This window comes from Mustela putorius, unplaced genomic scaffold (genome assembly GCF_011764305.1).
Source record: "Mustela putorius furo isolate JIRA1106 unplaced genomic scaffold, ASM1176430v1.1 tig00003858_pilon_pilon_pilon, whole genome shotgun sequence".
Taxonomy (NCBI): Eukaryota; Metazoa; Chordata; class Mammalia; order Carnivora; family Mustelidae; genus Mustela; species Mustela putorius.
The window spans coordinates 14795111-14819631 of NW_025422010.1; the positions used below are offsets into that span (position 1 = coordinate 14795111).

At 47.5% G+C, this 24521-nt stretch overlaps 1 protein-coding gene across 1 annotated transcript in view; it reads right to left on the reverse strand.

Moving 5' to 3' along the window:
* The window catches only part of EMILIN2 (elastin microfibril interfacer 2), a 55209-nt gene that overhangs the window by 11205 nt on the left and 19483 nt on the right, over positions 1–24521 (reverse strand). The window contains exons 3-4 of the mRNA XM_004742789.3: positions 13389–13564; positions 6952–8880 (exon numbers count right to left, since the gene is read on the reverse strand). Of these exons, the coding sequence (XP_004742846.1) occupies positions 6952–8880; positions 13389–13564 (2105 nt within the window). The remainder of the gene's footprint in view (positions 1–6951; positions 8881–13388; positions 13565–24521) is intronic.

Sequence of the window (24521 nt, forward strand, 5' to 3'; positions counted from 1 at the left end):
TGCGGGAAGGCCAGCGACCCCTCCCGCCTCATCCGCCTGGTCCGTTCAACAGGCCAGACCCCGGCCCCCCCCTGCCAACCAGACCAAACCGGTGCCCGCTTCCCCGGCTGTCACACACTGTGCGGGGCGTCCGGCGGAGGGGGCGGCCGACCTGCGGGAAGGCTGACAGGTGGCCATCGGGCCTCCAGACGCTCCCCGGACGCCCGCGAAGTCTTCGCAGCTGACCACCAGCGTGCGCCACGGGGAAGGGGATGCTCCGGCTCCCCGCAGCGGCGCGGCGGACGCATGAGCCCCCCCACCACCCCGGGCACGCCCCCGGAGCACTGCAGGCCTGCTGGGGCGGGGAGAACCCCTTACAGCCCCTGACCTGGTCTCCGGGCCACGGTTCTACACTGCGCACGCAGTGACCTGGACACGGCTGGCAGCTCTGGCTGGAACGACAGGAAGCCCTGGGAGCCACGGAGGAGCGCAGTGTGGCCTCCTAGAGAGGGCGACAGAGCGAGTCCCGACGCAACCACGCGGGAAACCCTGGAATCGGGGCCATATTTCCCACCAGCACAACCTAGAGAACACGGAGACGCCCACACAGGCGGTGAGACGTTTGAAACGGAAGGAATTTGCAAGCACAGAATCCCAGGGTTGGGGGAGTCGCACCTAGCCGGGCATCAACACCACGTGGGACTATTCTGGTGGGGAGGGAATAGAATTTCACAGGCGGATCCTCAAATCCCTATAGAAATGCACAGAATCTACGCTCCCTGGCTGAAGACTGACTACAAAGCCGCAGTGAGGGAGATGGAAAGCGCGGAAGAGTCCTCAAGCGGACTGGCTCACACCTAGTTCCCTCTGGTTGCCCCCCAGTGTCAAAGTCGCCCTTTCATTCTCTCTCCTCTCCCTTCTTCCCTGTTTCTCCCCTTCTTTTGGGCATAGCTCCCCCTGGGTGGTGATAATCCTGCTGCCTTGGAAGTGGCCTTCCTTCTGTTTCTGAGACCAGAACTAGGGTTTTTTTGTTTTATTTTGTTTTAATTACAAATTTGATAACAAATTCCTGGGTCATGTCTCATGTTGAGCAGGAATCTCCTGACTGCCCCCCCACCCCCAACAGAGTTCTTCTTTTGCTAAAGCTCCCTGAGGACTTTTGCATGCAGTTATGAGAGAGCTCAGCCCTGAGAACACCACTGTTCTAAATTCAAGGTTAAGATGCAGAAAAGCAGCTGTTACTTACGCCCACCAAAGGACATGACCAATACAGATGCCCACAGGGTCAAAGGGTGCATCTTGCTAGAGTCAGGATGGTCTGAGTGTACGCAGTTTGCTTTCGCCTTTATATCTTTCAAAAACCCTGACTTGGCCCATCATGCTATCTTGGACCTAAACCAGCCCCAGATTCAGCCAATTTCAACGTGAGAGCCCACGCCAGCACTGTGGCATCAGACCACTCTTCCCCTCGCCAAGTTTTATGGTTAAATATTTGGAAAATTCATGCTTTTTCGTTCTCATGGCACAGCTTGCATTAAGCAACTTGATAAAGACGGGATTCCTAAATCTCTAACACTCCTAAACGAAACATTGTGCTTCGTCTAATGCAAGTCCTAAGAGAAACAGCCCTCCGACATAAGCAGAAGAAACAGATGGGGGGGATGTGAAAAAGGAAGTAATGCGGCTGTCACCGGGGTCTGTTGAAACAACATCCTAGTATCTAGGCGGGTACATCCCTTCTTGGAACAGTGACACAGGGTAAGAGAGCTTCCCTGATGCACAGAAATATTCCTCCGCCTGCCGTCCACTCCCAACGGGGGCCCCAGGTTTTTCAACCCTAGGAAGCCCCTCTCTCTCCTAATAAAAGGCACAGCACAAACACTGGCATCTAGCCAGGACTCAGCATCTAGGGCACACCAGGAGGCTGGGATACACCGGCTGTCAGAGGACACGGCCAGCCGCGGCCTTGCTGACGATGCTCAAGTTACAGGCCAGGGCAGTCCTCGGGGCCCAGGCAGGTAAAGATGCCTTTCACCCAGGCTGGGGGCAGACCCTGGAGCTGCCTGCCACAGAGCTACTCCTACCCCGCAAGATGCCGACCCAGGGAAAGGCAGAGGGTGCCAGCCAGAAGGGCAGGGCCCCACGCATCTCCAGTGATGGAAGTGAGCATTGGCAGGGAGAGGGCCAAACCCCTATGGCCACATCAGACAGAAGGACAGAGGACTTACCAACCTAACTTTGTCCCAAGTGCTGAGCCTCTCATCAACAGAAGTATTTGAATGTGAATCCTGAATAGCTTGGGAGGGGACATTTCTGGACTTTTTGTACTTCCCACCTGACCCCCGACTTAGAAAAGAAAACAAAAGGGGGAGGAAAGAGAGAAAACCCCCACTGGGTATCTGGAACATTCCACAGAGCAGCCAGGAGCCTGACATGCAGAGCTCTCATCCCGTGTCTGCTCTGTGGACAGGCTGCTCTGGCTTCCTGAGACTAAGTGCCTGGGGGTTTGTAGGAAGTGAAAGGGAGAAAAGTTCAGTTGTGAGCAGAGTAAACATCTATTACACGGTACAGAGGGTTAAAGTAATAGGTAATGCCCACTGATTACCTATGCCAGTGATTACCAGGGGCCAGGCACCATTTAATACTCCACTCCTTATGAGTATTAATCCTCTCTACACCATTTTGAGGTAAGTGTCATTATTATTTCCAACTAAAAGATGCAGGAAGTGCATCTTTTAGGTAATTAGGTAATTAGGTAAATAAATGACTTCCCCAAAGTCCTAGAGAAAGCTTAGAGGTAGCTGGGATTGCAAACCCAGGAAATAGATGCTGCGTGGGTCAAAATCCTCTGATAGTTCCTCATCATACTTAAATCTTTTACCGTAGCCTATAAAATCCTCCATGATATGGTTCCTACCCCCTCTCTGACCTTAATGCTTAGGACCTACTTGCCTTGTTCATATACTTGATAAAACTAGCATTCTGAGTTTTTCAAACAGGGCCAACTCATTATTGCCTCAGGGCCTTTGAACATGCTGTTCTGTCAGCCTGGAACACTTCCCACAGATCTCTGCAGGGTTCTACAAAGATGTCATCTCCACTGAGCAACCCTCCGCTGGCCAAGCACCTAAAATATATTGCTGTCTCCTCTTCTTCATGAACTTACTCTGTTGTGTCTTTCCTTGTGGACTGAGCACTGGCTGAAATCAGATCACTATTTGCTTGGCTGCGCATTGACTGTCTTTCTACCAGAGTAAAACATTCACAAGGCTGGCACTGCAGCCCCAGAATGCGGCTCAGATTGTATGAGCTGAATGAATGAGTACAGGAATGAATGGTGGGTGTGATGGAGGGGGCCAGGAGAGGGGCATCACATTTTACTGAGCTCAAGGTGAGATACTGGTTCTTTACCTTTTGGAAGCTAGGCACTTCTCTGTGTCCAGATTTTTGGTCCAAAAAAATAATCAACATTTGCAAATAATTTCAAGAGTTCCTTTTAAACCCCAAGGAAGAACATCTGCATTAATGGGAGGGAGACGAAATAGATTTGGAGCTATATGAGCATCAGCAGAAGCCCCTTCTGCTCCCACCCTGGGTGCCTTCTGGAAAATTCAGGCCCTCTTAGGGATGCTTCTGAAGAAAAGAACGGCATCCAAGAACAGGGCAGTGCGCCGGGTAGAAAGGCCAAACTTCGCCTCCCTGGTCAGTCCAGCCATCTGGTTCCTGGTCCAAACCTACATCCTGCATCCTCATCCCTGGGCCTTTACTCCCTGAGAGATAGGATGACTGTCATTAATATTCCTTCCCTCCCAATGCATACAAACCATGTCACCCTGCAAGAGCTAACTTGCGGGGTGCCTGGGTGGCTCTGTGGGTTAAAGCCTCTGCCTTCGGCTCAGGTCACGATCCTGGGGTCCTGGGATCAAGCCCCGCATCGGGCTCTCTGCTCAGTGGGGAGCCTGCTTCCCCCTCCCTCTCTCTGCCTGCCCCTCTGCCTGCTTGCGATCTCTGTCTGTCAAACAAGTAAATAAAATAAAAAGAGCTAACTTGCTTTGACCAACAGAATGTGGCAGAGAGGCGGCCATGCCTGGAAGGGGCCCAGCAGCTTCCACTTTCCTTTACGGACCAGTCACCATGTAGTAAGTCTGACTACCTTGAGACAGCCATGCTGTGAAGCAGCCCAAGTTAGCCAGAGAGAGAGAGAGAGACAGAGACAGAGACAGAGACAGAGAGAGAGAGAGAACGGCTGCATGGAGGACCCTGACCTTCCAGCCCAGCCAGGCCCAGCCGCCATGCTGATGGCCAAGAGACTGACTCAGGCTAATGTCAAATGGAGCAGAACCACCAAGCCAAGCTAAACCAAGCCCCACCGAGTTCCTGATGCACAGAAAAATGGAAAACATATTTTGTTTTCCAGGTATTTCCCTCCTGCTTTTCTGGGCCCGAACCACCCCCTCATTATTCGTTCCAGTAACACCTCCTTCCAGAAGCTTCTCTTATCACTCCACCTCACTCTTCCTCCTTCAGTCTCTAAACTCTCAACCCACTCAACCTTGAAGCCGTGACTCGGGGGCTCTCTCCTGACTTCTACAGTGGCCGCAGGGACCCCTCCACGCACCCAGTGTGCCTATGCACCACGCCCTGCCCCCCAGCTCCATTCCCGTGACCCTTTGTCAGCTTGTTGGCCACCAGACTGTCATTGTCGCATGCATTGTCATCCACATAATCCACACACATAGCTCATTAACTACCACATAATAGAGGCTCGGTGAGATCTTAGGAACTGAAAGGATAAACCCTACAGCATTGGCTGGGCCTTACGCACTATCACATTCATTCTCTCTGCAGACCTGTGTGGCTTTCCCACTCTGAAAATGCCTTGAGGGTCAGGATCATGCTACTCATTCTCTCCATGTCTCTCACAGAGCCCTGCACACAGCAGGTGCTCAATAAAGGCTCACTTGACTTTCAACTGGCCGATGTGTGACTTTCACTGTGACCTTCATTCCTGATTTGCCCCCCCGGACCTCTGCTCTCAGGCTCCAGAACTCCCAGACCTGGATGCTATACAAGGAGAAAGAAAGCCCTGCTTGTTTATTTTTGGTTCTTTTCAATCAATGGAATTCTCGAAAGTCCACACATTCTACATTCACAGTGATGAATTCATTCCAGAAGGATAATCTTTGAGAAGCTACATTCTCTTTTAAGACATTCACCTCTGACATGATAGACAAGTGTGAAAGAGTTAACACAGCTTCCCACACCGCCTGGGAGTTGCAAATCAACTGGAAATATCTGGTTCAATCTGTTATTATAAAGCATAGTCCAGACAGCGCTGTCACCCCAAGGACAATCATTCTATGAACACACACAGTGTTGTGACCTTTACTCAACATTCCAGAGATACAGGAGCTGTGTGGGCCTGGGAAGGGGGGAGGGTTATAAATAGTGTAGTGTCGTGGGCCTCGCACTGGGGTGAAGGCCTGCTTCCCCATCCTGGCGGGCCTGGGTGCCCCCTTATCTATAAGCCCCTTATCTCCAGGAACAACAAGGCACTTTCCTACCTGACTACCTCAGCCCCTTCAGCTTCCTGGGGACCTAGTCAGGACTCGCCATGGCTCCCCTCCCTCTCATGCTCTAGCCCTCCCCTCCTTGGGTTTTAGGTCTCGGTTTGGACCCAAAAATCCTAGAGGCCCGCTCCAGACCATAAATTCTCAGTTCAACATGTGACGGCCTTTGTCACCTGGAGCCGAGCCAAACAGGAAGAGAGGAGAAAACAGGGAGAGGGCCAGGAAGTGCGGTCCTTGTAGGCCTCCAGTTGGCCCTCACCAAGTCCTTTTGGACCCTGTAAATCTGTGTTCAACTCTGGAATATGCAAAGGAGATGTGCTCCGGACTGGAAGACAATTCTTGGATGCAGCCCCTCCAGGGTTCCCACCCCGGCTCTGCCACTTCCTGGCTATGTACACTTCCTTTGGGGAAAGCAGTGCACCTTCCCCAAGTGGCGGTTGGGGGGGGCTCTAAGACATGCCCCCTGAGCGAACCAGCTCAGTGCTGGTACACAGAACGTGCTCAATAAATATGAACTCACTTTCAGTCCCTGCCTCCAATTAGAGAGGGCTGTCTCATGACCGAGACAACTTAAATGAAAGAATGGAGGTATAAGAGAAGCCCTGTCCTTCAGGGAAGATGGGCTGAACCCTCAAGTAGCAAAGAAGTGAACTCTGTTGCATATATTACTTCATGTTATTAAGGAACCACTCATTCATTCATTCAACAAACATTAACTGAGCATCTAACACGTAGCAAGCATTGCTCTAGGCACAGTGGTTCTAGGCACCACACGGCCTTCAACAGTCACTGCCCCTAAAATGTTATTTGTCCAGCGTCTGGTCCCTGTCTCTGGAAAGGAAGAGGAAAGTATTTTATTGCCATCTCCTAGGCCTCAGATTTCAGGGAAGAGGAGGTAGCCTGAAGATGATGCGGACAAAGATTATAATGACACCCGCAAACGAAAGGCGAGGCTGAGGACAAGTGAACCTGTAAGCATACAGGAGGCTCCCTGACTAAAAATGGGACGATATCCACCGCTCCAGGCTGTCACGCCAAAAACGGGACCCCAACCCTTCGCTCAGCAACATGACAGAAATACACAGATAGACATCTGCCATCCCCCCTGTGGTGAAGGAGTATTCCTTTTTCATTTTCAATTTGTTGTCCTGATACTTCTGGAAAATGCACAGACAGTAAATGCTACAGTGATGACAAACTGTTTTCAATAAAAGTTTGCAAATACTCTCGATGTGGGTATTTATCTCACTGCCACTCAGCACTAGTGATTCACAAGCTGGCACCAACCTACGAACCACACTTAGGGGAGGACAGACGCAGTCAGTTCCATGGGCCATCCAAAGTCTAGCGTGACACACGTGGCAAGCAAATACAAGAAATGGAACTGTAGAGGTCAACTTACTTGCCGACGGCTGAAATCGGATCAGGTCTTGCAGGTCAGTAGAAATCTGGAAAACGTGGCTGTAGAACTGCTGGACAGAATTCTTCAGGCCAGATATGTCTCTGGAATGTGACCGCAGTGTCCCATTCATCTGCCTGACACAACTCCAGAGGCTGCCGACATGCTTGTTAAGCCCCTCCTTGATCCTCTGAAGACTTCCCGAGATGGAGTCCAGCTTGCTGCAGGTTTTCTCCAGGTGAGACACCCTGTTCTCCACCACGGAGACGTCCCTCTGGACCCCGTGTGTGTTCTCCTTACAAGCGTCCAGCTCAGAGAGGACCCGATTCTGCAGTTGCTGCCACCTCTCCTCCAGCTGGCTGCAGCAGGGGGCTAGGGGGTCCCGGGGAGATGGCAGGGGCTCCACCGTCCTTCCGTGCTCACCCCCCTTAGAAAACCCACCCACTGCCGTGTTTTTACCTTCTCTACAGCTGTTCAGCTCATTCTGGAGCTGATTCACATCGTCCTCTGTGTGGTTTAGTTGAGAATAAAGAAAACGAAAATCCTGCTGAAGTTTCTGGATGCTACGTTCGGTTTCTTGAAACTTCCTATGCATCGTGTCATTCAGGGATTTCAAAAGGTTCAAACTATCACCCATTAGGTGGTCTTCTCCATTTGGCAAAGTATCTTCTATCCCATGAGGCTCTCTCGGAAAGTTCTGCAGGCAAATATCCTCCACAACTTGAACTTTGTTCTTCAGGTGATTTAACTCTATCAGGACCTGCTTGTTCCCAGCCCCTGACACCGCAGGTAAGGCGGAGGCTGAGGGGGTGAGTTCTGCCTCAGTGCTGTTGGCCACCTCCGAGAGAACACTCCCCAGGCGCTCTTCCAAAGACTGTATTTTGTGATCAAGAAGTTGCTTCAGGTCGTGCACCTCGCCATTAATGGCCCCCCGAAGGGTTTCCTCAATGTAAAAGCAGTGTTCTTCTGCATTCTTCTCTGTCACATTGATCCTTGCATCTAGTTCATTCCACCTGGCATCAAAGTCCACGTCTGGCTCTGGAACTGCAAGGCGGTCAAACTCATTGTCCAGTCGTGCATTCAGCATTCTGGTGGCCTCAGCAACTCTTTCGATTTTCTGGTCTAACATCTTGATCTGTTGCCCAAAGTCGCCATTCTTTTTACCACCACAGCAGTCTGACTGAGCTGAAGGATCTTGTACCCGGGCTCGAAGATCATTTATTTCTTTTCTCAGGTTTGTTTCCTTCTCTCCTATAAGTTCAATCACTCCTAGGTAGCTGCTGCCATAGTCATCACACTGCTGTTGGAGGCCAATCAGCTTGTACTCACAGGAGTTCTTCAGATCAGCCAGCTTTCTGTCCATTCCCTCCATGAGCTCCTCTCTCAGGGCATCAATCTTACTATCGACATAGGCTTGGTAGAGCTCATTGGTCGTCATGGTCACCGTAGGGCCCTGGGCAGCCTCCTGGAGCTGTCTGAGCTGTCCTTCATACCCCTTTACCTTCCCATCCAGTTCTTCCAGCTTGTCACTCTTGGTCTTCAGAGCATCCTTGACCTCAGCCAACTCAGACTTGATGTCCTTCATGCCAGATTCCTTATTGTTGAGGACATCGGGAAGCTGGACGGTCTCCGTGTCTCCGCCAACAGCACTGTCGGGCACTTGCTGGGGGTGCAGGTTACTGAGCCATGATGCCAGCATTTTACTGGCATCGTCCTGAATGGCATGTTTGAGGTTTTCGTTCACTCCAGCAATGGAAGACTGGAGATCAAGAACTGTCCTTGTGAGTCGGAGAACCTTCTCTTCAAGCACCTGGATTTTCTTTTCCTGAAGTTCTTGTGGTCCCTGTTTTGGATCTACCATTTGGCTTGGTTCTGCTGCACGGGTTGGTGACAAAGTCTTCTTGGGCTCTGAGACTTGGCTCGGTTCATTATCTGTTACAAAGAAAGAGTCAGAAATGACTTAACACATTCTACCGTTTCCCATTTTCTGCACAGGCAATAAACAGCATACTTGAGGAATATTATTAAACCTTCACATAGACGTCCCCTCTCACCACAGGCAATTGTGGGAGAAAGAAAAAGACTATAGGCTTTGAGTCAAAGAGACCTCCCCTCGCATTCTGGCTTCACTGTCTGCCCTTGAGCAAGTTAATTAACTTCTGTGAAGCATAACGCCCTCACCTACCAACCAGAGATACTATCTTCCTTCCTAGGGTTGTTAAGAGAACATGTACGTGGCACATAATAGACAGTCAGTGGTTTCTTCCACCCTAAAGGGAAGTGTTCTTAATCTACTCAGTCATACGAACACATCATTCCCACATTAGTGAACAGCAGCCACACCCCACTGGTTGACTACATACTGTAAAACCACAAGAAGCCACTTTGGCATGATCCACCCATTAGCTGTTGGGTGGTATGATATCATATAAGCAGTAAGTTATCCTTCAGGCAACTCCTAAATGTTCTTTGACTTTTATTAACTTCGCTAGGCTAAAGGAGTCTCACAGACATTGTTCAGCACCCTTATGCAGTTGGGGAAACTAAAAGCAAAAGAGATAGAGCAGTGATCCTCTTGGCATCTCCTAACGATAAAGCCACGGGGACATATATACTAAGATTCACTAAATCGAAGAATATAAACATTGAATTTTTGATCATCTGAGAAATCTACCTCCAAGGAAATATTCTGAATGGAAGGAAGAAAAAAAGTTATAAAGATGATGAGATGAGTCATAAAAATGAAAATAAAGCGATCAATAAACTAAACAAACAAACAAATTACTGAAACCTGAGGTAATAGGAGATTAGAAGCAAACCATGCCCCTGAATATGGATAGCAGGATACGAGGAACACTAGAAAGAGCTAACAGGGGCACCTGGATGGCTCAGTTGGTCAAGCCTCCGGCTCTTGATTTCAGCTCAGGTCATAATCTCAGGGTCCTGGGATCAGGAACAACGTTGGGCTCCCTGCTCAGTGGGAGGTCTGCTTCTCCCTTTCCCTCTGCCCTTCCCACTGCTCTCTCTCTCTCTCTCTGAAATAAATAAATCTCGAAGGAAGGAAGGAGCAAACAACAACACGCCTGCACGGATGGAGACCATCTTGACAGGTGGAAAAAGTCAAACACAATCTATGCAAAGAAATAAAATGCATTAAGGCACACTGAATGACCACTACAAGTAAATGTAGAACGCTGTAGATATTTGCGTCTACTGTTCATTGTTTTTTCCTCCCCTAAACTTTTGGACGCAATCATAACCACAGCTATTATTCATTAAAATCAACTGAGTGGTAAAACCAAGACTAGAATTCAGTCGGCCAAACTCCCAAGCAGAGAACTATAAAGAATACCTTGTTTTCCACATTGAAAAAAAGTATTCTACTTCAAGCCACTAGGAGCAAAAAACCAAGCTGTTGATCACATACGGATGAAATGCCATTCTGAACAAAGGAAATGAAAGCAAAAGGCAGGAGATTGGGGGGAAATCCACATGTAAGGAGATGCTTCTTCTACCCACTCCCAGGGACTGTGGAAACTGCCACAAGTTCTTGAAAGGATGATTTGCTTATGTATCAAAATCTCAGAATCCCTTTGCCCCTGCAATTATACTTCTAGAAGTTTATTCTAGTTAATAATCAGGGACGAATCTAAAATACTAACAGGAAAAAATGTTTATTCAAATACTAGCTACAAAAAACAACAGCAGCAAAAAACAACAAATACTATCTATAATAGTGAAAAACCACAGACAACCTAAGTGACCAATAGTAGGGGATGGTGTTCAAATAATCACATTCTCAAAAGCCATTAAATGATACCGTAGATTATTTAATGAATGGTTGTTCATTATAGATTAAGTTAAAAAATAAGTTCTTTTTTTTTTTTAAGATTTTATTTATTTATTTGACAGAGATCACAGTAGGCTGAGAGAGAGGAGGAAGCAGGCTCCACACGGAGCAGAGAGCCCGATGTGGGGCTCCATCACAGGACCCTGGGATCACGACCTGCCCCGAAGGCAGAGGCTTTAAGACACTGAGCCACCCAGGTGCCCCAAGTCAAAAAATAAGTTCTAAAGATAGCATGTTCTTGGGGCACCTGGATGGCTCAGTCGGTTAAGCCTCTGACTTCTGCTCCGGTCACGATCTCAGGGTCCTGGAAACAAGCCCCACCTCAGGCCCCGTGCTCAGCGGGGAGTCTGCTTCTTCCTCTCCTTCAGCCCCTCTCCCCCTCCTTCTGCCTGTACTCATTCTCGAGTGTGCACGATGTCTTGCTTTCTCTCTCTCAAATAAATAATTTTAAAAAATAGTATGTTCTTTATAATGATAGTGGATTAAGGACAAGCACTTCCTTTTCATTCCCTTACAAAATCTTACTAAAATGACAAAACAAAAAAAACAGAACCATGTCATGTATAAAAAAAATTAGGCATCAGAATGGTTTTGGACATTTTAATAGCTGCATTGGAAGCTAGAAAACTGAGTGATACTTTCAAAATCCTAAAGGAAAGTTATCTCAAATCTAGAATTCTAAAGATAGAATAAAAATGTTTTTGACTATACAATAATAGAAAGTGTACCTCCCACACAATCTCATAAAACTACTGGAGAATGTGCTTTACCAAGACAAGGCAGTAAGTTGAGAACAAGCAGAGAGTAAAGGAAAGAGGGAATCAATGGGAAAGATACAAGTAAGAGCACCAGTTGGCAGCTGTGAACAAGGAAAAGAGGGTAAACCACGTGGGGCAGGTAAGAAAGCTCTAGGAAGGACTGCTTCCAGAAGATAACACTGATGTGTCTAAACACAATGAGAGGACATCTACATAATCATCCAGAGGAGAGTGTGGGTTGAAACAGGGACAAAGACATAAAAAAAAAAAAAAAATCAAGCAAAGGAAAATATAAGACAATTATAACTCTAAAGAAACCAATAAAGCTGTGTAAGAAAGACAACAAATTCATAGTATATGACACGACTCAGCGGTGAACATTATCTATACAGTTACTACAATGTAGACAACAAGTATTAAACTAAAAACCTGGTATAAACTTATGGAAAGATGAGGGTACAGGAGCCATGTGCTGGAAAGCAGAGGAAAAGGCGTCCAACCCTCACCTTCCGTGATGAGAGCTCAACAGATACGGAGGTAAATTCCACAAAATGATCTAAAGAGTTGAAAGGAATTACCGCTGAGAAGGGAAACGGGGGGAGAATGAGGGTCACTGCTTTCCTAAGGGTCCTTTTAAACTTTTCCTTTTCGACTCAGGAAACTACATACAGGCTTAAATGTTATAAAATAAAAATGGAAGAAAAGTAAACTATTCTGATCCAACAGATGCCCTTCGTGTGTCCCCGTCATATTATCTATGATGACTTCTTGTAATTACTTGTCTGACGTTTGCCTTTGGTGAATTCAGGGACTGCCTGTTTGTTTTTCACTTTTCCCAAGTATCTAGTATACAGCCTACCAGATATAGAAGCTCCATAAATATTTGTGGGATGAATAAGCAAATTTTTCTTTAACAAAATGTATGTGCAGACATGGGAAGTGAGTAATACATGATAACAAAATGTTAGCAGTAGTTAATACATGGTGATGAGATTATGTGTAACTAAGTATTTCTCCATACTTTATAAGCATTCTTTAATTGATACACATTACTTTTTTCACAAAATTATTTTAAAATCTATTTTACAGACAGTATTGGGAAACACTAAGTTTCAAAATTGATAATACCTCATGGGAAAATATAATCATTTGAAGACAACCATCAAATTCATGAGGTAACCTAGGTTACATGTATTCTCACTGAACTTAAAAAAGAGAAAAGATAAAAGGACAATTTTTAATCCATAAAAGTCATTTGCTTAATGTTATACCAAAAAAAAAAAAAGTGAAAATTATCACTGCTTTCTTAATTATTCACTGAGTTTGTGCTACTTCAAAGACAATTCATAAACAGATTTAAGAACAACTTCACTGATGCCTCTCCCTCTTAGCTTTGCAAATATCTCACCCCAAACAGAATGGGAACGACTCGGATTTAACTATTTAAAAACAAAACAAAACAGTTTCTTTTCTTCAAATTCAGATTTATGAGAGCTTATAGATGAAAAGCAAAAACAAAGCATCACTACCACTGAACCTCTTCTCATCTGTGCCACACACCACACCAGTCTGAAACTGTGCCCTGCACTGATAGCTAAGTCCTTAACAGAGTAATCCACTTGTAAAATAAATAAATAAATAAATAAATAAATAAATCTGTCTCTGATTGCTTCTGCAAATAAATTTGCATGCTACATGTGTCTACTGCAGGCATATAGGTGTGTTCTTAAAGACCCTGGAGAGATTGCCATTGAAAATCATAAATCCCACTGTCCGCAGGAACGCTGAAAAGATTGGAGGTGGTCACACACAGCAAAGCACAAAGAAGTTACCTGTGGCTTTCTTCATGCTATTTCGAGGCCGGGCAGGTGTGGGGCGGGGGGTCTTCACAGTGTCCCTGGGACCTTCCTGGCAGTCTCCCCCTCTAAAGCCGGGGCAGCATCTCCATTCCAACTGTGTCACTGTCTTGTACTTGGTGACATATCTGGGTCTGAAGTTCACACGATACCTGCCAAAGAAAAGCATGGCATCTCTTCACTGTGGCTGTCGAGAGCGTTCTTGAACCTCCCTGACCCGGACCAGAATGAACAGGATCCAAGTCCCTGTCTGCTTTCTCCGAGCTGACCCAGAGGCGACCACTGGTCTCTTCAGTCCAGCCCTGACCCCCCTGGGGTTCAGCCAAAATCAGATTGGCCCCCATCTTGCATGTCTTAGACCTGCCTGCACCCAGGTCCCTTCCCACTGATGGCCAGAGACAGACCACCTAGAAAAGCCTGGCCCCACAACTCCCAAACTGAGCTTTTATTTTACCCAAAACTTTTGTTCTACTTTTCTTTCTTTCTTTCTTTCTTTTTTTTTTTTTTTTTTTTTTTTTTTGTCGCTGCTTTGTGGAGATTTTTTCTGGGTAACGCAGCCTCATTTGTTTTATATTTTGAAGAAACCTCCCCAGCACCTTTGTCTCTTGTAGCATCTGTGCATTTATCATGGCACCTTCCTTCTTACAAAGGTAGCAAGCTGTGAGCCTTCAGAGATCTGCGTTCAGATCTTTTCAAAGAGATGCCCTGATCCATACAGCTGATGACGGAAATAAGAATCCCTTTTAAAGAAGTGTACATTCCCCAGGGCACCTGGGTGGCTCAGGCAGTTAAGTGTCCAACTTTTGATTTCGGCTCAGGTTATGATCTCAGGGTCCTGAGTTCAAGACCCCTGTTGGGCTCCACCTCCACGACTCTTTCCCTCGCCCTCTGCCCCTCCCTGTCCTCTCTCTAAAGAAAGAAAGAAAGGTAGGTTACGTGTTCCTCCACACATGCACAAACCATAGAGAGATTCTTGTGATAAGCTGTAACGTCCTCCAGATCCAGGGCTGGGCCTGGAACAGAGACTGGCAATCCAGCAGCCCCATGGACACTCCGAGGGAGAGGGATGGATGCAGGAATCCAACACCCCAGGTGCCCCTGCTCACAGCACAGATACAAGCTGTTCCTTAACTTATCCCAACTTCTGCTTCCAGCTTGGAATCACGGCTCTCTAGAACGTCTTCACTCTCCCTTCATTGTGAACACCAGCACAAGCCGCTGCCCTTCTCTCAGAACGGACTCAGTTCTCTATTACTTTTCCCAGAGTTGCTGTGTGCTGCTCAGGGGAAAGTCGGGGGGCCCATGGGACCTGGTGCCAGCCCAGCTGACTCCACTTCTGGCATCCAGCTTGTGGTGAGGGAGTTCAAAGTCACATTCCTGAGAAAATTGCAAATTACTAGAGATAATGGGCTTTTGGCCCCCGACGGTCAAAGCCATGACACTTATAATCTCAAGTGTAAGGAACTCTCCCACCAACAGGAGCCCAGGTGACCCTCTGGACCCTGGGGACAGCGCTGTCCCAAGCATTAATGTCCCAATGCCTGCCACTGTCCTGGTTCCACTGGCCCTTCTAGGGCAGTGGTTCACAGCACTGGCCAGGCTTCAGAATCACCAGGAACCATAACGAACTGCCAACCCAATGCTGCTGCCTCACTCTTAGAGGTTCTGATTTAACTGGTCTGCAGTGGGGCCTGGGTGCACGGATTTTGAGAAGCTCCAGAGGGAGACATTTTCAAGTCTCCAGAAGAGTAAAAGTCTCCAGAAGAGAAAGCCCAATGAATGAAACAGAAAAGAAAGGTCCCTAAGTGGTGGGGGTGGGGCAAGTCTTCCCTTCTAGGCTCTTCATTCCCTCTTATTGCCACCACATCCCCTGTCAAGGCCCAGCTTTTTAGTTTCCCCTTTGCACAAACGGGAAAACAGGGGCTCCTAAAGGTCAGGCGTTCTGTCCAAGTTCCAATGGTCAGGAAGTGCCGGGGCTGGGATTTAAATCCAAGTGTTCTCTCCTGTACCCCAGATGGCCCTCCCAGCATGCAGAAGCAGAGACTCGGGAGACTGCCTTAAATCTGAAGCAACCCCACCCGCCCAGAGATGTTCCACAGCCCTACAAGCCGGGTCAGAGGGTAGCTGCCATCCCCGTCCAGAAAACACTTTGAGCATCCAACCCGGGCCAGACGCACACCAGCCCCCAGGCCCCCAGCACGGTACCTACCAAAAGAATTCCCTGTGTGGTCCTAGAAATGATCAAAAGAAAGAAAGAAAGAAAAATCCACTTCACTGTTTTGCATGCTCAAATATAGCCTAATGCTGCAAAAATGTGTAATCTCAGAAAAACGCGGTTCCTCTGAGCATTTAAGACTGATTATGAAAATGTGTTTGCGCTCGGGGGTTGTCCCTGTGCCAGCAGATGACAGCCCCTGGCAACACCTTCTGGCTGCTGGCTGAGTGGGACCAGGGGAGCAAAACCTGAGGCTGCACGTCTGACTCCCCCCACCACATTCCCACCCAGAGGCCTCGGCCCCCGCTGCTGAGCCGAGTGTAAGAAACTGCTCGCCCTTCCAACACACCTCATTACCTTCTTTAAAGCCAGTTATTACTTTGGAACCAGCTCATAGCTTAGGGAAGCTCCCTGGAGTTCCTGCCTTCCTCTGCAGCCCCACAGGCATTCCCGAGCCCCACCCTCCACCCCCAGTGGCTTGCCGTGGGCTTTCCAGTTGGCGGCACGGAGTTCAGGTTGATAGCATTTCTGACCGAGTTTTAAGTCCAGCATGTGCGAGAGGCCTCCCTGGCCAGCGGTGACAGCTGGAAGCCATCAGGCGGCCACCTCCAGCTGTGGGAACGCTCACATCCCGACTGCTCTGTGCATGAGGACCTGGGTCCCAGAGGTGACTGTGGGTCAGTCTGGGGGATGGGAGGCGAGGAGGTAGGGTTGTGCAGCCCCGCAGCTTTCCCGGGATTCCTTCCCCCACCGCAGAAACAGGGTTCCCACCACCCCGAGAGCCAGCCAGGAAATTTTTCAGAGGATGGGAGGAGCACAGCAGGAATCCTGGGTCTTCCTTCCGTCCCTCAGTGTTCTGCAGGACAATATCTTGGCCAGCGAGCTTTAAAAAAAAAAAAAAAAAAATGCCCAGGATTTTACACGCAAAATTCTAATTTAACTGGTCTGGGGCCAGGGATGCCCAGGCATCTGTACCTTTCAAAAACTCCCCAAGTAACTGTCAAGTGCAGCCAGAGTTGAGAAGTGCAGCCCAAAATTCAGGGCACCCATCAGCCCTCCTTCCTCATTGGAGAGGAGAGCCTCTGGGGCAACCAAGGGCTGGACAGCCAGGCAGGGGAAGTGAATTGACCCAAAGCAGCCCAAGTATTACCCCAAGAACCCTTGGGTTGTAAGCACACAGGAGGTGCCCCCTTGGACACTTACTGAATCAGCCAACTGACTGCACACAGCTGGGGGTGGCCAAGCAGAAGGACTGACAGTCCAAGGCACAGAGTCAAGGTGGTGCTGGGCGAGAGCTGGAAGGCTGACTCAGGCTGCAGCTTTGGCCTCCGTCCCAGTTTTGGGTAGAGACTGTAACAACATCCCGTCCCTCAAAGGAGCCCCGTCCACAGCTGCCTCGGGCACTCCCGGGGGCCCCCAGGGGCTGCAGTGGCATGCCGCCCCACAGCCTAAGCCCACCCCAACGTCTGCCAGTGCTCTTCGCCCCATCCTCTCAACTCTCCTTCCTTGCCTCTCCCTCGGAATCCTTTTTGGGGTGTGGGGTGGTGAAACAACTGTTCTCCCTTTTTATGAGTTCAACCACCATGTCAAGACATCAGGTCAGCCCAGAAGATTCTACCGAGAAGGAAGGTGGCAAGAAGAGGACTGGAAAAGTTGAATCAGAGTTCAGGGACCACGGGACTAGAAATGTCCCCATTGAAACAAACTGTGACAAAATGACTGCTGCTATTTGAAATCCCCGCCCCTCCCCCCACACATGCAGAAAGACTCCTTCCCACTGACAGGAGGTGAGACTTCTTTCATAACGTGCCTCCGTTCATGCTTGTTCAGTGTTTGTCTTCTCACAGACCAGAGCCCCGTGAGGGCAAAAATTCCTGCTGGTTTTGTTCTCTACAACATCCCCATTTTTAAACATAGCATCTGTCCTATTGTAGGTGCTCAACGAACAATGAAGTTTTAATCATTAATCAATAATTGATCAATCAAACAGTAATTTAATGATACTAAGTCTACTTTAGATGAGGCATGGAGGAATCCAATGTCCATATTAAAAGCCCCAGAGTCATCCTCACGTCTAACCCCAGCAGATGTGAATTCCTGAGCCTTCCCAGAACCAAATCAAGCTCCACAGTCCTTGGGTCATGATGGGTTGGACAAAAATCACACACCAGAAGGTGACCTCAAGTTGTGTCGACCCAGAAGAGAGCTATTAATCAGGTGTGCCTTTTTAAATCTACACTAATTATAAGTAAACCAAAGTGAACGTTCAGTTCCTCAGACACACTGGCCACATTTCGGGAGCTCGGGAGCCACGTGCGGAATTACTATGAACAGCTCCTTCACCACAGGCGTCTATGGGACAGAGCTGGCCTAGAGATTCACGGGACTGTCAAGGGCCAGTAATGGGCACACATCTGTTCATCTCTTCATTCCTGCCCCACACCCACCTGTCTTCTTTCTCCTCTGGCATCCCTCCCAGGTGGCCAGCAGAAGGCTTTTCAGAAATAACCACACGTTCCTGGCAGAGGATCATTTCTACATGGTAAGGATCTTCGAGGTAAGGATCATTTCCCTGCATTTAGTATTCACCTGTAACTTCTTTTGTGAATACACATCACTAAGAGTGCACAAATCTGAAGCCCAGTGCCCCCACTGGGACACGCACTTGACCAGGAATTCCTCCCAAGAACAGACTTTCTAGTAAATTCCTCTTTCTCCATCACTGGCTTGTCCCCAAAGCCCCAGAACTAATTCTTCTTGCTTCATTCTGTGTGTGGTCCCGCACAGTATCCACTGGAACGGACTGTTAGGATGGAGAAAGAAGCCAGAAAGAGAGGGGCCTCCCTCTCTCTGGTAGGGAGCACTCCCGGCCTGAAGAAACAACCAACGACCTGGGACACCGCCAGCGTATACATACAAGCAAGAAGGCATTTCAGCAAGTGTCAGGACGCACATCTAGGCAGATTTGGTTATACAACATTCCTGAACTACTCCAAGTTTTCCACATCTAGGCACGGAATTCACTTTTTGTTTTTCACTGCATTAAATATGTATAACGTACGTGTGAAATACCCATAACATCAACTAAACAAGCAGGACTACATCCAACTAAAAAGCTTCTGCACAGCAAAGGAAACCAACAGAACAAAAAGGCAACCTAGCTGAATGGGAGAAAATATTTACAAATCATGTATCCGAGAAGGGGTTAATAGTCAAATACATACAGAACTCATACAACTCAGAGCAAAAACAAATTCTTTTTGATGAAAAAATAGGCAGAGGATCTGAATAGACAACTTTCCAAGGAAGACATACAAGACGACCAACAGGTTCATGAAAAGGTGCTCAACATCACTAATCATCAGGGAAATGCAAATCAAAACCATAATGGGATATCACCTGTCAGAATGGCTGGTATCAAGAAAGTCGAGAAACTGGGGCACCTGGATGGCTCGGTGGGTTAAGCATCCAACTTTTGATTTTAGCTCAGGTCATGATCTCAGGGTTCTGGGATCAAGCCCCACATCAGGCTCTCTGCTCAGCAGGGAACCTGCTTCCCCCTCTTCCTCTGCCCCTCCCCTGCCCCACTTGTGCTCTTTCTCTCAAATGATAAAATCTTTTTAAAAATATCTTTTTATTAAAAAAAAAAAAGACAAGAAATAACAAGTGTTGGCAAGGATGTGAAGAAGAGGGAACCCTGGTGCACTGTTGGAGGGAATGTAAATTGGTGCAGCCATGGTAGAAAACAGTACGGAGATTCCATAAAAAAATTAAAAATGAAGCCACCATATCATCCGGCAATCTCACTCCCGGACACTTATCTGAAGGACATGAAAGCGCTAACTTGAAGAATTACGCACAATAGCCTAGCTGTGGATGCACGTAAGTGTCCGTGGATGGACACTTGAATGAACGGATGGATGGAGGTGTGATATACACACAGACACACACACACACACACACACACACACACACAGGAATATTACTTAGCCATAAAGGAAGAATGAAATCCTGCCATCTGTGACAACACATATAAAACTTGAAGGTATTATGCTAAGTGAAATAAGTCAGATAAAAACAAATACCATCCAATCTCACTTACACGTGAATTAAAAACACACAAAAAACCAGAAGGTAACCAAAAACAAGCTCATGGATGGAGAGAACAGATTGGTGGTTGCCAGAGGTAGGGGATGGGGGTGGGAGAAATGGGTGCACTGGGTTTTTCGTTAATTTAAATTAATAAGATAATTTAAAATTTAAAAAAAATTGGGAGAAATGTATCAACCCTAGGTCTGAAATGGCAAGGGGAGTACGAGTTATCAAAATGTAGGGAAAACCAAGGCTGCGAGTACAGTATTAGGGGAAGGCCGCTGGACAGGACCTGGGGCCTTCAGTAGAGGAAACTGACATTGCCGACTCTACCCTAAAGGGAGAGAGCGGATGCCTTCCAGCGGCTGGAGCCATGCAGAGCTAGATGGTGAGGGAACCCAGTGAGGCAGTCCAGTGAGGTGGTATGAGTGAGACAATTGTGGAAACCATAATCAATTGCAAGTATCCCTAGACCACAAGCAACAGCCCTTCTCACGAGTTACCTGAATGACAGGCAAGGATCATCTCATCTCTGGGCCACGGTTTCATCAATACGATGAAAGGATGACATCAGAAGCAGCAGAGAGGCAGGCAGAGAGAGGAGGAAGCAGGCTCCCTGCTGAACAGAGAGACCAATGCGGGGCTCAATCCCAGGACCCTGAGATCATGACCTGAGCCGAAGGCAGAGGCTTTAACCCACTGAGGCACCCAGGCGCCCCAGAGAAAGAGTATTTTTAAGACAAGGAGATGCTCAGTGAACTGAGCCAGGGTTGCTCAGATCAATGGTGAGAGAGGACACTGGGTCAGAATAAAGAATAAAAGAAGAGGAGGTACAGCGTGGCCCCCAAAACCTCTCCTATAGAGTTTGCTTTTGAGAAATAGGGAGCTAACCAGGAGTTAACAGGGGGCTGAAGAAGCGTAAGCATATCTTCCCCCCAAGTTCAGGAAAATCCTAGCCAGGGAAGAGTATTGAGAGGAAGGAAAAAGCTGAAGGGTGGAGGGGAGCTGTGGAGAAGCATTCCTGGTCCTCATCCAGGGGACACCGCTCTGATGAATTAGCCCTGTCTAATGGTGCGCGGGGGGCGGGGGACTGGGATGCCAGGGGCTAACTGATTCAAACTCAGTCCCTACAAAAAAAAAGAAAAGGACCATCTTGACCATTTTTACCAGTGCCGTTCAGTGGCATTAAGCCCTCTCACACTGTTAGACAACTGTCAGACAACTGTCACCCCCAGAACCTTTTTCATCTTCCCAAACTGCAGCTCTATGCCGGTTCGACACAAACTCCCCACGTGCCCTCCCTCTCATCCCCTGCAACCGCCAGTGCACTTTCTGTCTCTATGAATCTGACCTCTTCAGGGACTTAACAGACGTGGAATCATACAGCGTCTGTCCTTTCATGAATGCCTTATTTCCCTTAGCCTCATGTCCTTGTAGAAAAAGACACTTTTCCTCCAACCTCTTAGGTTCGATCCGGGTCCTGTAAATTAAACTGACAAAAGACAGGAGATAAGGCATCCAAATTTTTACGTGTTTGGAGGCTTTACAGTAAAAAGTGAAAACAAGCAGTTAGACTCAGGAGCCTGTCTACCATTTTAACACAGGGTAATAAATTGTGAAGTCATGGGACCAGGGAAAAGGGGTTTGGGCTTCTAGGGGCAATAAAGTGTGAGACTGTGGCTAGGAAGTTTATGGAGGAAACTGAGGGAAGAGAAGGGTTATTTTAGTAAGGGTTGCTTATGCAGTCTTTTCCATGTACAGTGACGAGGGTCATTCTCTTCATCCTGGTACAGGGGAGACAGAAACTCAGGGAAGACAGAGAGTTCTTCTTGTCTCTGCTTTTCTTCAACTGCCTTCAGGTTAAACTAACCAATATGCCAACACGGCACGTTTTGGTATGGCCTGGTATGGCCTGCTCTGAAGTCCTTCACCCTCCAGGATCACCCATGTTGTAGCACAGGTCAAAGTCTCCCTGCTTTTTTTAAATTTTTTTTTTTTAAGATTTTATTTATTTATTTGACAGAGAGAGATCACAAGTAGGCAGGGAGGCAGGCAGAGAGAGAGAGGAGGAAGCAGGCTCCCTGCTGAGCAGAGAGCCCGATGCGGGACTCCATCCCAGGACCCCGAGATCATGACCTGAGCCGAAGGCAGCGGCTTAACCCACTGAGCCACCCAGGCGCCCATCCCTGCTTTTTTACAAAGTTCTCATGTGCTAATTTAGAGATTGACAAGACAGTAAACTAATTTTCTAGAAACTACTTGTGACAAATGGGTTTCTTCTGGCTTCCACTGTTAACTGTTTTCCCATCAGTGAATAAATAGATGTGTTCTTTATGGAAGTAGCAACAGAAAACGCAATCAGACAAAAGAGGCTACAAAGTTTGAAACTGGAAGTGATTCCAGAACTCTTGAATCCATACTCTCTTATTGACAACCAACCTTGACCACTGGAAACCATGTGCATCTACAACGACAATCTCTACAGTCTGAGGAGGTGACTCTATCTACCCAAGGTCCCTTCCACAGGATGAAAAAGGCTCCCACACAGGACAAAGTGAAGGAACCAAAAGGCCTTCTTTCAGGTGAAGGCTTGTCACACACACGAACCAGAATTTTCATCTTATCTTTTTCTGCTGTACAATTTTAATTAGATCTCTGCATGCAGAAATTAATGGAAGAAAAGAAATAGAAAGTATTTTCCTTGGCTTTTAGGCAAATCCATCTGTTAAAAGCCAGAATGCTTGGGCAAACATATTTCTGAAATACAAAATACATCTAATAAAACCAAAAGTTGGATGAGCCCTGATTGAAATCAGATTATAAGAGAGCTCTGTTCACTTAAAAAACAAAAACAAAAACATATCCTAGACCAAAACAAGGTGTTCAAAATGAAACCACACCCACAGGAGACTGTCTGCTTTCCCGTACGAAGGGACACTATTTGCTGGAGACACCACAATCGTTAGCTGCTTATTTTGTTTACTCTTGAATTAATTTTCTTATGTACTTAGAGTGACAAGTTAGATTTCAAAACCTAGACTCTCTCTACTCCTCAGTGGTTTGCTCCGACCTCATAGCATAATTTTCCCCCTTCATCCTTTAAGATGGTGCCCCCCACCGCTTCCCCCTCGGGACAGAGCCACTCCACGGTCCTAAAGAAGGTGACCGAGGAACACCACCACAGCTCGGTAGAGGCAGGGTCCCAAGTCCGGAGTAGACGGTGCAGCAGATATTCTTGGGTCGCTGGCGAGAGCAGTGGGTAGCTTCCTTCAGAGAAAGCACGCAATGCTAGAAAGGACCATGTCTCCAAGGGCAGGGCGTGTCTAGCACCGTGAAATACAGCTTATGCATGTGCTCCTAGGAGTCCACATTATTAGTTTGACTTCCTGACTTTGGGAAATCCATTACAAAACTCAAGCCACAGTGGGGAGGAAAGCTGGCCAGGCCAGGGCAGGCAGGGGGGAAGGGGGAATGGCTTTCTGGAAGGCTCAGTAATCCACAACAAAGGTCTGCATTCTCCCACAGGATTCCTTCCAGGATGGTTAATCGGGGCTGCAGGATGCTTCCCTCCCACCCACCCCCTCAGAACAAATTCTATACGGTTCCATTCCTCACACTGACATCATGTTTCCTCATTCCCAGAACCAGAATCACAGGACACTCCTCCTGCTCACTCCCTGATGCCCTCATCCTCTGGGTTCCCACAGCGCAAGCCATGAGAACATCTGCCCGCTCAGCCCTCCCCAGGATGCTCACCACAAACCCAAAACTTTCTTTCCAGAACTACCAAATAACTCTACTTTGATTATTTCCTCTTTTTTTTTTTTTAAAGAGAAGTCATTTCCTCAAATTTTTCTATGAAAATCACAGTCATTTCAAAATCTTTTTTCCTGTGCTTCCTTTGACTTGGTTTGCAACATCCATCCCTCCCCTATAGGGATCTCAGTCCTTTGGCTGCAGACCATGGATGTTGGCAAGCTTTCGACCACACCTGTGACTGGGTGAGGTCCCTGAGACCCTGAGAAAATCCCAAGATAGTAGGAATTTCTCAGCAGATAAAAAAACAACACCTTCTTCCTTTGGGTCATCCATTCTCAGTAAAAGTAATAATCTGACGTATTGCAAATACAGGAACACTTCCATTTCTTTTCTAATTTATGACCACACTGGGGAGGAAAAGGACCACAATGTTATAGTCTAGTTTCCTAGGTCTTGTCCAGGATAACCCAATATTCCTTTAGGGTTTTTTTCTTTTTCTTTTTTTTTAAAAGATCTTATGTTAAATTACTTTAATTTTATTATTTTTTCAAAAGATTTTATTTGTTATTTGACAGAGACACAGTGAGAGAGGGAGCACAAGCAGGGGGAGTGGGCGAGAGGGAAGCAGGCTTCCCACTGAGCAGGGAGCCTGACGCCAGCTCAATCCTACCTAGGACCCTGGGGATCGTGACCTAAGCGGAAGGCAGATGTTTAAGTGACTTAGCCACCCAGGAGCCTCCCTTTAGGTTTTTTTCTTAATCCACATTTAACACAGTGAGGTAGAGAGATTTCCATTCACCTGCACTCCATTCAGAAAGAGCATGGTTTTTCTTTGGAAGGTGCTGCCACAACCCACCTCAGCCCAGGTCTGGGGGTGTGGACGAGCAGGGGGTGGGGACTGCCTAGCCCACTGAGGAGAAGGATTTGGCTTATTTGCTCTCAGATGGGTATGGGTGTCAGAGCAGGAGGTCACCAGAGGACAAAGAAGTGAGGGCACCCTTCTCCAAGATGCCTGAGGTGGCCAATGGAGGTTTAAGGCTGAG